Source organism: Oreochromis aureus, linkage group 1, assembly GCF_013358895.1.
Source record: "Oreochromis aureus strain Israel breed Guangdong linkage group 1, ZZ_aureus, whole genome shotgun sequence".
In the NCBI taxonomy this organism is placed as follows: domain Eukaryota; kingdom Metazoa; phylum Chordata; class Actinopteri; order Cichliformes; family Cichlidae; genus Oreochromis; species Oreochromis aureus.
Window position 1 is genome coordinate 36,102,539 of NC_052942.1, and position 17,942 is coordinate 36,120,480.

At 38.1% G+C, this 17,942-nt stretch overlaps 1 protein-coding gene across 1 annotated transcript in view; it reads right to left on the bottom strand.

Moving 5' to 3' along the window:
• The window catches only part of itfg1 (integrin alpha FG-GAP repeat containing 1), a 145,533-nt gene that overhangs the window by 80,991 nt on the left and 46,600 nt on the right, over nt 1-17,942 (bottom strand). The window contains exons 9-10 of the mRNA XM_031746505.2: nt 17,758-17,858; nt 4,554-4,705 (exon numbers count right to left, since the gene is read on the bottom strand). Of these exons, the coding sequence (XP_031602365.1) occupies nt 4,554-4,705; nt 17,758-17,858 (253 nt within the window). The remainder of the gene's footprint in view (nt 1-4,553; nt 4,706-17,757; nt 17,859-17,942) is intronic.

The following is a 17,942-nucleotide window of genomic DNA, read 5'->3' on the forward strand; positions in this document are numbered from 1 at the left end:
CATGCTCATGGAAACATCGTCGGGTCTGCCGTGATTTGTTTACAATGGGACTTCTGCTCCTGAACCTCTGCGCACAGAGTCCGCAAATCGGGGCTATACGAAGTCAGTTTACGCAGGACTGTAAGCTGTCATCTGTGAGGCGTGAACGGTGTTTGTCTTTAACATAGTTCACGGTGGAGAACAGCTGCTGACATAATGTGGATCCGAAGATCCATAATTGGCCTATCTGGGGTTGAAAGTCTCGATAAATGCACGGCGTTTCGGCGGGTATACCGGCTTCCGCAAGTGTGACTCTTATTTTGAGCGATGAAAAAATAATATAATATAATTTTATTTTTATATTTCAATATCACAATAATCTTCCAAATTAGAACTACGAGTTAAAAAGAACTAACATAAATAAAATACACTTCAGCTAAATACTTCTAATTTATTTGCCCAAACCACGCGGAGCCGCAGTATAAGGACTAAAGAGCCGCATGCGGCTCCGGAGCCACAGGTTGCCGACCCCTGAGTTAACCTAACATGCATGCATTTGGACTCTGGTAGAAGCTGGATAACCTATGAACATGCAAACTATACACAGAAAGGCCCCAGCTGGCTGGGGAATAGAATTCATAATGACCGTTTCCCCCCAAAAATCTGTAATTATTATTAGTAATAGTATTGAGAAGAAGTATTACTACCCACGTAGCAAGCAGGTCTGGCCCGGATCTGGTATCAAGCCGGCACTGCTGGCTGACTTCTGGCATGATAAGACGTATGTCATCCAGATATGGGCCAGGCCTGGTGTAGATGGCACTGTTTATGTGATGGCATGCCATATCTGGCTCGATTGTGGTTTGGTTTATGTGGCCCACGCTCATAGAAAACAGGTCTGGCCCGGATCTGGCATCAAGCTGGCACTTCTGAATGACCGGTGTCATGTCAACCAGATGTGCGCCAGGTCTGGCAATGATGGCACTGTCTATGTTCCTGTTTTCCTATTTTAGTTAGAAGACCCAAATGCCATGTTGCAATACTATACTGCTTTGGTAGCCAAAGTTTAAATGCAGGTTTGACAGGTTTGTGAGTGTACACTTTATCCAAAACCTAGTGAGGGTTTACTCATGTTTACCACTGGGTGGCTGTAGCTCAGGAGGTAGAGCAGGTCACCTTCTGATTGGAAGGTTAGTGGTTCAATCCCTGGCTCCTCCAGTCTGCATGTCGAGAGTGTGAATGTGTATGAATGTAGTTAGGAAGCACTCAGTTTAGAGAAAGTGTGTGATTGGGTGAATATGGCATGCTGTACAGAGCACTTTCAGTAATCCGGGATAGTGAAAAGCGTTATATAAGAATCAGTCTGAACAGAGTTCCGTCATGTTACTTTTGCACTGTTATGCACATGTTGTTATTACATGGCTTGATTAAGGTACACATTAGGCTGACATCTGGGGCCAGAGCTGAAACTATTCTGGGCCACCAGTGTGTCTGGAAGTCAGGGCCACCAGTGGGTCTTGTGCTGGCCCATGTGTGGGCCACCGCTGGCAAACCAGATCCGGGCCACCAAAGGTTCCGTCATTCTTTGCGGTATGTGGGCCATGTGTAAGCACATTGTGTGGGGCAGATCTGATCCATACCAATTTTGCTATGTGGGTAGAGGGTAGCAGCTTTCTAGTTTTATGCTGATATAAAGTTTCTTACCCTGAAATGGTAGGTGATGCGACTGACAGCAGCGATGACAGCTTTTTTAAAGTGAAAAGGCTGGATAGTAGGTTACCTACATTGCTTACAATCTAAAATTCAAATTAAGCACACATGCATAAAGAAGATTAATGTAAAAGTGACTCCTCCTTGAGATATATTGGGTTTACCAACTTTCTGCTGAGCAAAGTCTATACTTAATATCTTCAGCTCTTACACATGGTACTTAAGTATATTGTCACACTGCCTTTCAAAATGTGCTGATCATTCATTTCCCAAAATTCCCTATTAGCAGGTCTGAGGTCTTAAAAATAAAGGGGGGGAAGAACAACGAAATCAATAATTAAGTATTAATAAGATAAGAAACATATCATTCTAAAGCAGTATAAACAACTTGTTTTTTTAAAGTTTGAGTAGTAAGAGAAAATGGCCTCATGTTTACTAAATGACCTTCCAACTCTCCATTTATTCCTTCTGCTGCCTCCATCTGCTCATTGTTCCATTCATTTCACCCGATTACTCTCATCTCACACCCTCTCTTCTTCCGTCCTCCTATTTTGAACACTTAAATCAACATTCATTTTCCTGCGAGGAGGAGTGACGTGGACTGGCAGGACTTTCATCTGAAAAGCTGCTATAAATACCCAGTTGAAGGAGAAGAGATGGAGAGATGAGAGAGAAAAGAGAGGGGCGGAGGAGGAGTGGGACTTGAAATAGACTAGTTGTGGGCATTACAAATATTTGGTTAGATGAGAGCATTTGAGTAGAAAGAATTTACAGAGACAGCAACGCCCGATGCAGGTTGGACTTCAGAGCGCTGCTGAATCCAAAGCAGATGAGGAGTTGGTGGTATTTCATAAAGTATGTGAAGAAAAACAGCTACATCTGATCTGTCAAGGCTATCCTCTGAAACCTCATACCTTTTACTCAAAAGAAGCAATTCAGACCAGAGTTGTGGGAGAATTGTTGTGTATAGGCCTATTTCCTAAGCATGATATAGAATTTACTAATCAAGCCACTGGCACTGTTATGCTAATCTTCTAAGGTTTGTGGTAGCTGAAAAAGATCTAAAAAAAATCTAAAAAGGCATCTAAAAAATTCTCTAACCTTTTTTTCTCTCTTCATCCTGATCTGTTTTCATTAGTTGATGACGTCATTTGAAATGTTAGCTGGAGCAAACTATACTATATTGGTAAAGTGTACTGCAATAATGCCCCTGGCCCAGTAGAGGATTACAAAGTTCAGGCTTCAGATGAGAGCGAAATGGAAAAAGGAAGAGAGAACGGGAGACACCATTGCTTTTTGTGATTAGAGCTTTTGAGAAATAAGCTATTTGCAGATGAGGGTGAATGCAAAGAGTTAAGCCCAGCAGGACGTACTGATGATTATATAGAAAAATAGGGTTCAAATGTGTCTTTTGAAGCTCTTGCCCAACGTCTTACTACTTCTGACAAACACAGCAATCAGTATGCATAGATAATCGCAGCCTTGACCTCTTCAGCTATCTTATCATCATCTCTGAGGCTAGATAATCCACAACAAACATGTCCTTCAATAAACACATACTCCTTATTCCCAGTGGTTGTGGTGCTTGCATTTTAGCGTATGCAGTAATGATTTTTAAAGACTAGGCTTATCAGTCACGACGTCCATAAGCTGAAGAACACACTCACCTTAGTCGCCTTCCTTCCAGCCTGTGTTCAGTAACACTCCTTCATTAAATTATGTCATACATTCTTTCAATATTAAATAGATTTGGTTAATGCTACAGTCACACCAGGGGGAAAATGCAGAATGACATAGGTGCCTGCTTTTTATATATGAATATTTGCCACTGCACCACCATTGAACATGCTAGCAATGACCGTGCTCGAGGAAGAGAGTTGTTCTGGAAGTCTACTGTGAACAGGATTGCAGGTCTATTTATGAATACCTTGTACACTGCAAATATATACGATTTTTGCCTTTGAGCACTAGGATGAAAATGTATTGCCCAAATTAGCTGCCTTTGTGAAAATGTAAATTAATAATTATACTTTAAAGAAATAAATGCTGCTATATTATCCCCCCTGTCCCTTGCGGGTGACAGTTGTTTTTGTAAAAAAAATGTCATAATGGATAGTGCTATACTGTCAGGCATTACCCCGCCCTCACCGTGAGAATGTGTCATTTGCAAGTACACTAATTTCACAGTAAATTAATGCATAAATTCATCCGCCATGTGGCGTCTTTAAGAAAAGAAAGAAAAATACATTTATAGTTTTGAAAGCTAAACAAATTTGCATAAGCCATTTAAGTATGCATCTTGACTTATTAGGTTCCAATCAATTCAAATTTATGGTGCTGCTGGAATACTATAGTTAGTATAATCTCATCAAATGTAGGATGCTACACAACAAATTCAAATGTGGGTAATAAATGAAGCAAAATGAGAACTCAGAGGTTTCCATGAAATCTGTGAGTCTCACGATATTAATGTCAAGAAACCAGAGTAATCACTATGTAAACAAGGTTTGTACATAGCTGCACTACATGCTGTAGGCTCCCCCTGGACCTGTGCATACTGACAGTTTATTCCTCTGCACTGATGGCTCATGAAGTGAATGATGGGAGTCAAACATTAGCTGGATTGGAGTTCGGGGACCTACTTGACAAATTTCCAAGGACCCTCTGCCAAGTGAGGATTACCTTCATTCTCACATGAAATTATTGTTTCAAGACACGATCTTATACAACAATCTTGGAGGAACTTGAAAATTATATCTACATATCTCACCCTCACACAAGTAGGTTTATTATAGAACAAAACCTGCAAATATGCACACATATGAGGAGTTATTAAATGGAGCTCACGTGTGCTTTGTTCCTACCTTCCACTTTTGTTTTGGAGGACTACCAGGGCATCAGGGAACCCATCCAGGTTGTAGTCCCCAAGGTGAAGGGCTGGGGGTTGACTCAAGTTATCTGGCACAAAGCCCCAGACGGTTTCTTTCCGCTTGAAATCTGAGAGAACTGGTATCCACTGCAAAAACAAGTCCCCCAACAGTTAGTCATCAATCACAGTCATACCAGTGATACGTTGCTGGAAACTTCAACAACAGCAATAAAGAACAGCAAGAATATTAAAGATAAAATTAAACCAATGAGCCTGGTAGTGAAAAAAAGTGTATATTTATTTTTCTCAAAGAAAACCGGAAAACCACTTGAACAGTGGATGTACAGAAATCTGATTATATACTAAATAAATACAGTAATAAAATCATGAATATTTAAAGTTGGATTTACATGAAAGAAACAAATTTTACATATTCTGTTAATCATAAGTTGACTTGGTTAAATTACCTGTCTGGAGTGGTCGTTATATGAGTTTAACCTAATTTCTTGTGGAATCTTTTATTTGCATTTCAGGTATTATTTCTACTTTAACTGCATCACAAGTTACAGATCCCTTTGCCCACATAGTGTATACACCTACACATTCATACAGTACGTATGCCAATGTAATGGAACCCTAACCCCAGTAACAAGCTTAAAAAAAAAGAAAGAATGAATGAAAGAAAGAAAGAAGCAATTTCAAGCTAATGACAAACGATTGCCTATTTTCAAATGCTTTTATCTCATCCAAATCAGCAGACTAAGAGCAATGGTTCAGGCAACTGACATTAATAGCAATTTTTCTTTTTTTTCAGTGCGATTAGAGCACTCCAATAATATTCAAACCTGATGGTCCAACAGTGGCTAGCTTTAAAAGCACCTTAACAACATTAAGTGTTTCAAAATGAGTTTCTTTGAAACTTTCAGCAGTGAAGTTAAAAAATAATAATAACATGACTTAAGCTTAATCCTAAATCTTCTCACCACATAATAAATCCTTCTCTTTCACCTGCTGGATCTTGAATAAAAACTAAGGTTGCACAAATACTTGACAAACACTAAGTATTAGAGATGTGAAAAGGAACTTATATATCTCTAACTAGTAGTACTGCAATTTTTGCAACTCTGTAAGGTTCCGTGTATTTTCCCAAATGATTTTTAGAATGATGAACAATGTGACTGAATAAAACAAAAGATACATAGAAATCAGCCTACATTTCACTTACATACTACATTGAAAACAAAAATGTCACCTATAGGGGAGACTTAGAATCAGATGTTGTGCATTTGCTCACAGCCTGCAGTCTCGTTTCGATGCAATTTTCTTTACACGATAAGAGAATAATGAAAGTAGGCCCCCCACCTTAGCACCATCATTTCTGCAGTTTGAAAACTGACTTACATGACATGTTTGTCCTATTACTGTTCTCCATGTGCCTACAATGGAAAAAAATGGTATTGCTTTCCATGTTGCAACGGAAAGGTTTTATTGTCCAAATATTCCTAAACAATTAATTTCAGCAAAGTTCTAACCATAATGGCCGTAATGATCTCTCTGCTGTGATTAGTGCCATTACACTGAGCTGTTAGACAATAGACTCCTGTGAATTACTTACAATTAAAGAGAATGAAGTGTTACACAAAGAAAAGGGGAGATACTATTATCAGCCCAAATTTTCACTCTTATAAACAAAGGTTTATGAGTAACATGTGTCACTAATGAGTGTATGTATTTGACATCAGATGGTCTACAGTTAGCATTAAACTTGGATTTGAGATACTTTGAGATGCCTCGTCCTGATGCCTGATAATAAGGTACACCCAACAACCCACAGACCAGCCATCAATCCATTCATCAATCCTTTTACTGTAAGTTGCTGTAGCTTTATAGATATAAGGGGAGGGGAAAAAACCCCTCTAAACGGGCAGTTTGTATTAAATACATGTGCAGTTTCTAGAGAGGCATAAGAGGGGATGCTAGAGGTTTAAACTATTCATGAATGTTAAACATACACCAGGTGCAGGGGAGAGACACCAGAGATACATTCACCACAACTGCCACTAATGGCTCCTAATACAACCAGTATGTCTGAAAAAGAAAACCATAGCCTATTTCCAATTAGTTTGAAATCCATCATGCAAATCGTAATCCAAGTTTTCTCCAAACCAGCTGTGCACACTACATGATGTAGAGGTAACACACTATTGCCTATTCGTAGGCGGAGTAGTGGGCTTAGGTCACATTAATGATGTGACGCCTCAGTGGCTAAATGCAAAACGAGCATCGACAATTTGCTTACAGGGTCCCAGGTTGAAATATCATTTCTTTACTCTTCATTTTCAAAAACAAAGAAAATAAAGAATAGTCATTGGCCAAGTAAAGCCCCCCCGCGTCAAAATACTAACAGAAATCCCAGAAAGCATTTCGAAACATGACTAAAACACAGTTATTGGCTTTTCAAATCATATTAAAAAGCCAAACAGCAGAGCTTGTCTTATTCCCTTTGCTTAATCACCTTTGGTTTGACTCAGCAAATGTAAAGAAACAAACTGCCATAATCGTGTCATTAAGTACCACAAAATAGTGTATCTGCATAATTTCAACCAATTACATTTGGTTAAAATTGGTTGCTTTACCCCAATAAATGCTTAAATATAATTTAAATCATCATTTTGTTTTATTTGCAAGCTGATTAGAGATACTTAACCCCTTTAACTGTTATCATGCAAAATATTTTTATTGTGATGGTAGTTGCTTTTAATATCACGTTCAAGTTCTAATTTAGTTAAACATTAATGTTGTTTTCATAAATCATGCAAATAATGTGCTTTAATTCCCTAAGCGTACAAGCAGTAACTTGAACTGACTAAATGTAGGCAGAAGATTGTTGAGGTTGACAGTAATTATACTCTTCTACATTCAGATGGAGCATTAAAAGCGAGAGCGTAAAAAAAGAAACTAAAATCTACGTTTCATCTTTTTCTGACGATAACACCGAACTTGGAGCTTTAATGCAATGGTGCCCAAGTAAGCTATCATTAAATGACTGTTAAGTGATGTTGCGATCCAGCTTAAGAGGCTGACTGCCTGCCATATGGGCGTAAAGCTTGGCCATGATTACTGCCATCCAGAGTGGATGGAAGTGCCAGAGATGGCGGCGGTGCAGTGACTGGCAGAGAGAAGCGAACAGAGAGTAAGACCCACAGAGGCTGCTGCCAGCCCATTTGCGGCCAGTAAACACAATGCTAGACATGGATGGACATAATAGTACACTGTCCCACAAAATCATTCTCATTCGGACACATCCAGAGAGGTGGAACAATTATTCCCCTGTTAACTTAATGCCGGGGGCAAACATGTTAATTTCAGTTATTTACAGTTTTTTACTCAGGAAAGTCAACAATAAGACATCGGGTGGAAAGAAAAGAAATGGGAAATGGGACAGAAACAAATGAAAAAGAAAGGAGTGAAGATGACAGGCGTGCATATACTTTAGTTTGGATAAATATATGTAGGCCTTGATCTAAAATGACAGACTGTGCTTTAGATAATAACATATTACTGAAACTGGCACTGCTTTATAAATCCAAATGACATTTATTTTCAATCCAAAATCTCTCTCTCCCTCATCTATTGAATTTTTTAAAAAGCTATAAGATGTGGTGGTTTGAATTGTGTACAAGTTTTTCTGACTGATTGGGTTACTAGATTTTCAGATGCTGATTACATCTTCAATCTTTGCCCTGTAGTCTGCCAGGCGAATTAATTCACAGGTGATTCTTTCCTCTCGAGTCCTTTGGTCCCTTCTGTGCTCGGTTCTGCTATGACATTCTCTCTCAGGACAGAGCAAGGCCTTTGCTGGCCACCAGCCTTATCAGCACACCACTGTGCTGCTATAGGCCCTGAAGCAATCATTGTACTGTCTATTGCTCCTTTCTAACGCTGATTAGAGGAAGTATGAGGAAAAGCATGGAGAATACAAACAGCTTCTACACAACACTGAAGAAAATGCAGACGTGTATTGTGCATTGGGTTAAAGAGGTTCATCTGTAAGCATTATCGTTATGTGACTGTTGTTGATGGAACTGGCAAAGAAAATGATAAAAATGATAAAATAAAGTCAAATAAAGTCTCAGAAACAAAAGACACAAAAATGTTACGATTAAAAATCTGCACTTACTTGTACATATACAAGCACTTGAATATGAGATAAATAGATGCTTAATGAAACCGGGTCCAAAATTAAGCCTCATATTAGTAATTTATTTAACTGAGTGAAATCAAACGCAAGAGATGCATTATCATTATGGTCTCTTATTACATCATTTCCTGAATAGAAAGCTAATTTGTGTCTCTCAAACATTACCTAATGACACAGACATGTGATGATCATATTGTGTGAACATATGGCAGAACAAAAGCAGATGATGAAAGACTTAATTGCGGTAAACTGGCAAATGAAGTCATAAAGCAAAAGTGGAAGTCATAAGTTAACTATTTTCAAAGCAAAAACAGCAATTTATGGTGTTTGGACACGGCAAAAAGAGGCCGCATTTTCACTCTGTTTTGTTTTTATTGCCCAGCAGTACTGTGTAGGGAATCATGCAAGGCTCAGTGAGGATATTAAAGGTTTCTAGTCTACTTAAATATTTTTTATTTCAGAAGCTGGATGAATAGCCAACCTGACAGAGCAGTTTTTTAAATAAATCATGAAGCAGTTACTCCTTCCTTGTGGCTGCAGAAGTTTTGACATTTAATCACTAAATATAGCAGAGTATTTTAATAATGTCAAGTGTGTGTCTTTATAGATTAATCAGTGGCTCTACAGTGTCTAGTTAAACAGAGAGATACTAAGTCTAAATAACTTGAGCTCGGTTCAAATGTCGACATATTAACATTATATTGAGTGTGAGACGTTGTGTGTGTGTCTGCATGCAAATGTGTTAGAGCACAAATCCAAATGACCAAGTTAATGGAGATAGAGACGATGATGGGATTTGTGTGTGAGAGGTAATCTGATACCTTTAATGGTAGTGAAGGGAAGGATCCTGCATACAAATGGCTTTTTTATGAAACAGTGAGAAAACACCATGTTAAGACAGCTTATTATGGTGTTGTGCATGCACACACATGCACATTCACATGCAAAATGTGCATGTATGCAGAAAAGAATAAGAACTAGGAAGGGCACAAACACAGACCCAGACGTAAATTCGCTCTCCTGGCTTTGCTGATGACTAAAGTGAAAAAGCCGCGGCATGCTTGCAGACTCCCATTGATTCAACTTGGCGGAGAGAGCTCCCGCTTCATTAGGCCAAGAAATTAAAATGTGGGCGGCCTGCGGTGGAGGAGGGAGGTGGTGCGGGTTTATGGGGTGATGTGGGGAGGTGCAGTAACATTGACAGACAACAAGGCTGTCCAAGGCAAGAAAAAAAAAAGAAAACAAAAATCCCAAAACAAAACAAAACAAAAAAAAATGTAATAAAGCAGTGACTTTTATGCAGCCACTGATATAATGACTATAATGCTCAGCACACTAGAACTGGCATTAAAAGACAGCGTGGGACTGAACAGTACAGAAAAAAAGTAACTGTAATCTTGTATTAATGGCTTTGATTATGAGTCTACATCTATGTTATAGTAGTGTTCTAGTAAATGTCTCATACTCTGTTTAATTTATTAGCACAGAATGGTATTTTGGAAGAAAGCAATAATATCTATTTTTGGACCTTTTAAATAAAAGTTTGGTTTTCCTAGAAACCACAACATCAAAGAAAATGCAACAGATCCTATATACAGAACATCCTGTAGTCTCAGATTAGTTTCGCCTTACAGCTAGGGAGAGGTTTTCGACTACCAAGTGTAGCGGAAATCAGAAAGGGACAATATTTCTGTATATGACATCTATATTGCCTGCCTATACAGCAGAACACCTTACACTGATGCATCCTTTTTCAGTTTTTTCCCCTTTTCTCTTGTCCGGAAAAAGGCAGTCAGAGTCAGAGCCAGAAACAGAGTGAGACCATATGTCTTTGTGTCAGCTGAGGAGGGTGGGGACCCTGGTACCTGCTGTCAGTGTCACCTCTTTGACCACTAACTGACCGGCTGACTGGGAAGACTGGAAGGAGGCTGTCTGACTCACACTGGCATCCCTTGCAATGTCTGGGCAGCAACAGTAGGCAGCTGGCTTGGCTTTTATGGTGGTGCTTTGTATGTTTTGGGTGTGTTGAAATGTACTCACAGAATCCACAAAACACCATCAGTCACAATATTAATAGCACTGACAGGTGAAGTTATATTGAACAGTGTGAGGCATACACTGTCATTGTTGTAGCAACATTGTTAGTACAATGCTCTGATGGGAAACTTTAGATTCTGACTTTCATCAGGAATGTTCCTTCAACACATATCTCCCACCTAACCACCATCTAGCATGTAATACTCTTCAAATCACTTCACAATCAGATTGCGCATCCATGTAGATACAGTGGAACAAATTCGATCTAGAAAGGTGCCACCCTGAAACCACAGGATACCCCGTAAGTCCTATGTGCATTTCTCAGTGGGTTAGAACTATTTGGTGGTAAGAAGGAGATTACATTACATTACAGACTACATTATGCAAATGTATTTAGAATTAGCTGACTTGTTTCAAAGAGAAAGAAGTTTGATGATGGATTAATAACAAAGTACAAGATGAAAATAATTTAAGCTTTGTACAGGACAAATAAAGTATGACAACTCTATTGCATGAGTGTTACTTTGTGCAAGTGGGTTTTCTTTCTGTTTGTTGTCACTTTAATATAAACTTTGAACAAAACCATTACAAAGACCTGTGATCAGCATACTCCTCACGTCTTATGTGCCATCAACACAGCTGAGGAGTGAATTTTACAAAATGCCCTTTCCAATGTGGCATCAAGACATCAGCAACATCAGCCTGTAAGTCCACTTCTTCCCTTCTTCAGTTGCTTTATTAGTGGTATTGGATTATAATGGATTATAGGTAAACAGACCAATGTTAGTAGGAAAGGACCACTGTCTATCAGGGGTCGATCTACAAGCCTTGCTTCAACCCAGCAGTCTGACCACAGAGATTTATCCACTGTAAAGGGAAGTCCACCAGCCATTCCTCCAATGGCAGGTGGACAGAACCAATTTCTTCCTTTTTAATATGTCTCAGATATCCTCGTGCACTCTAAATACGTGGCAATGTATCCTTTCAATTTAATACAGAGTGGTCATAATGTTTTGGCTCATAAATGTTGCCAGCATTAGCTGATAAAAGAAAAAAACTAAAGAAAAGCAAAAAGAAATCCCCACAACTAATCAGTTCTCGAATGTTTCTTTCACCACAGAGTCAGAGGATGTGGCCTGTGGCCTTGACAGCTGCTACTTGAGGTCAGACACTCATTAATGCTAGGTGAACAGTTTATGTGAATGCTGTGCTCAGTGCCCATGTACCACCAAGGGTCTTTCACAACAGTGTTACAATTCTGTATTTATTTGCAATGACACTATATACAGTCTACTTGACAACATATGATAGAAGACTATTTACAGTTTTGCAAAAAAAAAAAAAAGCATAAAAACCCCCCCCATCAGAGACAGGTATTGCTAATAATTATTTCTTCATTGAATTATTCAAATTGTACTGCATACCCATCTAGTTAATTATTATCTGTACTTTTTGGAGCATACTAAAGGAAGCCAGTATGATCCCATAGACCTCTATAAAATATCCCAGATAAACCCCAAGTCTCATTTTTTAAAGAAAAACATAACCCATGTTATGTCACTTTAGACATTAAAAATGCCATAATTTCTTAAAAATAAAATCCCTTAAATAATAGAATGTCAATAACAGTCACTGTAATACGTCTGTTATTTGTGAAACGACTGTTAGTCTAATTTAATATTATGATTACAAAAATCAATCTGTAAAGCCATTTCATCAATGCTTAAGCTATTTAGATCTAACTTTGCATTATTTCTCAACTCTGCCAATTGTATTTTTTACTTTACTCAACTGGAAATGAGGCATGGTATTAAAGACATGGTATACTGCTTACAGAAGCAGTACCATTGCCTAGGAAGTGCTCCCTCCTTGACTGTGTGCAGACTTTCTCTGATATTCAGGGGGCTGTTTTGTCATTTTGTTGTTTGGTTTGTTTGGCTAGAACTAGTTTGATGGGTGTGGTGCAAAATTAAACAGTTCTCTTTAGTAATAACCTGTTGTGTTACAGAATGTGGTAGGATTAAAAAAGGATGGCCCAAAGTGCAATAGATTCAGTCACTATGTGTGTCTGTAAAGACAGGGAATGAAGCAGAGAGAGTGTTGGAAGCCCCCTACGGTTTCTTCCAATATGGTAAACTGAAGCTGCCTGGAGCTGCTGCAGAGGTAGAGACAGAGCTGTGGCGGAGACTGCAGGAAGGAACACAAAAACTGCTGTTTGGAGATGAACCATTGATACACACTAGTTTTACTCAGTGGGTTTCATCCCATCTCCTCTTTGCCAGTGTACATATCACTCATTTTCTCCATCATTATCACCCCTCCCTTCTCTCACAGAATGGGCTGTTTCCCCTCAAGGTGGCAATAACAGGAAAACAAAAATCTCTCTTTTACACTTTCTCTTTTTCTTTCAGCTGGCTTTTCTTTACATTACCTTTCCCACATCACCACAAACCCAACTCTTTTCTTTGATTTCCTTCTATGTTAATCCCTCCTTTCACGTAGCTGAATCCTTTTCCTCATTTCTAAACTTTTCTTCCTTCATCTCTTCAACCATTTTCCCAGGAGAGGCATCTGCTGACTGTTTGCTTAAAATGGCTGGGAAGCCACTCTAAAGGAGCAACCAGCCACACACACAGTGTAGGATCAGGCATAATTATAGCTGGCAGAGTATTTGCACAGCAAATAATGATGAACTGATAAAAATCAATAGAGTCATGTAGATAAAAATACAAAATGTGTGTTGGTCTCTGTTAAAATAAGACATATAGACTGCACATTACTACAGTTCCTTGGAAGCATATAGTTGCAGAAGTTTGGGCACCCATGGGCAAATTCTATATTTACTTAATCTGAAAAGTAAAAAGGATCAAGTACAACCCCTGAAGTGAATACATATTAAATAACAAGGTTTTCTTCATATGTTAATGCACTGTTCCTTTGTACTAGATTTTTTTTTTTTTTTTAAAAACAAACTGTAACTATTAATACCCTCCCTCAGGTTTATTTGGTAGCTATTTACTCTAATATAGGAATTTGCATCTAGTCTTGCTTTTAGATTGCTTTAAGTTCTACGATACTTTTAGGCCATCTTGCTCACTCACTCAATTATATTCAAGTCAGAGCACATGTGGTGTCTTCTGTCTAAACCAAAGTATTCGAACTGTACATTAGGGAAGGTGTTACACATATTTAAATATGCATTTCCTTTTCTTTATTTGCACATTATTGTTGTGCAGTAAAACAGTGCAATCACAGCAAGGTATTGCTTTCCTGTTTTGCTGTCCTTTCACATCTTGTTTTGACTTCAGCAGCTCCCCTTAACTACCATTTTATTTTGACATGTCATAATTCCGAATTTCAAGTATCTTTTTATAGTCTTCCAATGCTATGTTGACTTTGTAGGCATCAGATACCCTTGAGATACAGCTACTTCGTGTTCCAGCTGTGACATACTGCCATAGAAGTGCACGGCAACTCTAAACAGTGCTTTGATTCCATGGAGTTCGCCACCGACTTTCAGAAGGATCCCAGAAACAGCTCCTCTGTGCTATGATAAAACCTATGTACCCACTCTATTTTTGAGCAGAGTAAGACAGCAGGAAGTCAGTAACAAAGTTTCATAGAGCATCCAGTCAATTTTCGAAATAAAACACCCTGGGCAGGTCCTGATGGTAATAAGCAAAAAGCAGAAAAAAGGCTTGCTACACAAGACTTGTTGGGGTTGGTGGTTGTGGTTTTGAACACAATCACTCTTATAGAGATGTCCAAGTTGCTTACTGGTAATACCAGAAGAGTTCTGATGTTAGTTAAATCAGCAGCCTTTTATACAATTTTGGAATATTAATTATATTTATGTTTCAGGAAAGTCTCATTTTACAATCTGCTTACTGTAGGGATTGTATTTATTTCTTTCCCCTTTAAAACTCAAAAAAAAATGTAATTTCTCATTGCTAATTAAACGTTTACTTATATGTATGAAAGCTTAAAGATATACTCGTTTTCTTGTCACTCCACTAAACCACTTCCACTCAAAGGAAGAATCCTTTGCCTGTCTCTTTTTTGACAGTGATTACTGTCTCTCAAGCAAATAGCAACACAGAAAACAACATGTGTTCACTTCATCCATCAGTGCAGATAAGTCCTTCTCACGCTACCTTCCCTCCTCTTTCTTCAACACTCCTTCTTTCACTTCCTCCTTCAATCTTTTTTTCCCCCCTTGTGGCTGACAGGCAAACAAAAGACGTCCATGTCCACAGGGAATGCGCATCAGTGTGTATCTGCATGTGTGTCTTTTGTGTGCGCATGTGTTTGTGGGGGTGGACACGCAAATAAGCCTGTAATATTTCTATTTTGGACTGGAAATGAAAGTGGAAGCTTGTTCTCTGGTGGCAGAGGAAGGAAGAAAAAGGAGTGAGGCCTCATGCCAAATGGTAGGATGCAACTGAAAAGAATAATTCAAGATGGTACGTAGGTGGTGTTGTGTGTTCATATGAGTGCAAAAACAAGCGTTAGTGAACATGTCTGTGCACATATAATAATTTCTGCATGGGTACATTTAATTGGATGGGACAGCATGTTTATGTGCATATCTTTTACTTCGATCTTGTATGGCTCCATAAACACAGTGACATGCAGTCCTTATGTCTTTCTAAGCAAGAGAGCCTCCTGCAGAGAGCCACGTGGGTAATGCATTCCTGAAATAGACTACCATTGTACGGGTAAACACTGCTCTGCTTTGCAGCGGAGTGATTGGTGAGGTGAGCTTCACTTAGCGTTGCTCATATGTAAAAACACTTCAAATAATCTTCTTAAAAGCAACCGCTTTGGGTTATTACCTTAAGTAGTGTTACACAGATATTCAAGAAGATGTCAGGGGGGCTAGAGTAAATTTTTGTTTCACTTTAGATGACAATTAAATGGATATCTTACAGTTACATTTTTAACTAATTAACTAATTGGCTTATTGAGTAATATTTTCCTGTTAAATGTTATCAGAAATATAAATCACTTTCAAACTACAGAGTACTATTCTTTTTAAATGTTATGCACTCAACAAAGTGAATGCTTATTTTCTCTTGTTTAATAAATTTAAATAAATCTTTAAATTTCACTTGAGGTTATATACAATATTTGCAAATGTTTTGGGCACCTCGTAGATATATTTTTTTTAAATCAATCATGCAGTATTCATCATGGTGGGGTCGGATCGGCCCCCCAATTCATTTTGAAACAATTATATTTTTAATGACATCAAAATTGTACTCATAAAAGACCAGCTGCAAGAACAAATTGAAACAAAAGTGTCTAAATCCACAGAAGAAAAGTGGTAAAATCTTAAATTATAAGAAAAAAGATTATAAATTATAATCTAAAATTATTTCACAATTAATAACTAATAAATTTCAATTAAATTTGCAATTAAATTTGCAACAATTAAATTTATGGCGATATATAAAAAACAAAAAAAATTATTTAAACATTTGTAGGACTAAGTAAATTAGAGCCTTTAATCATCCCACTTTTTTTGTGTGTTATCAGTGAGCGGCAGTCACTGATAACACACAAAAGATTATCTATCACAACAAGGCATCAGCAGCATTATATTGGATTAACATTAACCCAGAATTATATCCAGTTAAATGTGAGCACCATAGTAGCCGAGGAAATTTTAAGTACCATAAGTGCTTAACACTTTAACAATAACAATCACTAAAGAAAATTCACCCAGTAAAGCTGCAGAATATTGTCGCATAATAAAACTGAAAAATATATTTTTATCCCAGGATGTTACCTAGGATCGACCTTTCCAACCCGCCCCAAGGACTCTAACTAGGAGTTCTCCAGTGATGCTTGGTTGAGTCCTGTTTACTCTTGGGCTGCACACTGGCAGCCGCAAGCAACTCCTTCGCATGTGCTACCATAGCCTGGTTATGCTCAGTATGTTTTCGTCTTAAGTGGAAAACAAGTTTGTCTTTTCCACCTGTAATGGGAACATCTTTCTTGCATATTTTGCAAAGTATTGTGCTTTGTTGGAGGTTGTTGAAGTAACTCGCTTTTTAGGTACTAAGTCGTCACTGAAGGCTTCTTGCAGCTCTTGATCTTAGACTTGCCTGTGCTAGTGTCGTTGCTTGCACTTAGGGATGTAAATGCATGGCAAAATATTGCTATATGACATTTTTATATCTGGTATTATCATGGGCAACATGATATAGCACAATTATACAATGAGAAACCTCGTAACCAACCCTTCAAAGTACCCTAAGAAGCCTGTGCATAAATTTACTTTGGAGAGTTGGTGCCATTGTAAAGGACAGACAGTATGTAAAAATATACATATTACTGCATTACTGCAAGTATCGTGTCATACCATCTTCACTGTATTATCACATTTCCATGTCCTGAAAAGACACTGTTCAAACATTCTGTAAAGGTAGTTGTTGTATATCTCACTTTTTAAATGTCTCTCTAAAAGGTTGTTCCATACATCTTTAAGTAATCATCTAAGTTGTTGTTATGGCTAAATGTTTTGTCAGATCTCAACGTCTGAATAGTAAGTGTCTTTGTCTGCTTGCATTTACATTTTCAGTGTGAAATACGTTTCTATCAAAGAGTGAGGAAAAAGATAATAAGATACCAAACAAGATATGCTGCAGTTTAGAGTATACTAAAACACACAACAGGCAAAACTAGTTTTTTGTTGAGCTACTCACTGTACTAACAGTAAAAGTCATTTACATAGAAATGACAACAATCCTTTTCATCCACATGAGATCCAATCTCTCTCTATTTTGGGAGTGTAATAAAATTCAAATTTAGAAAAGAGGACAGTCAAGGAAAGAAGTGAGGAAAACAAATGTAACAAACATTTGTTGTAACAAAGAATGAAGAGTTTAACAAGGATAAAATCAAACTAATAAATTTGAATGACTTCAAATGCATCAAAATATGGTCAGGTGCGTACCTCTGAGTCTCTTGAGCCTGACTTGGCTAGGTAGATGGTACTTCTTTGACAGCTTTTATCCAAACATGCAGGAAGGAGATGGTCCTGGTAGCCATCGCCATCTGCCAGAAACATACACAAAACATTACATCGCAAAGCAACAATGTTTGATTGAACACAGGGGTATTATGATGCTTTACTTTCAA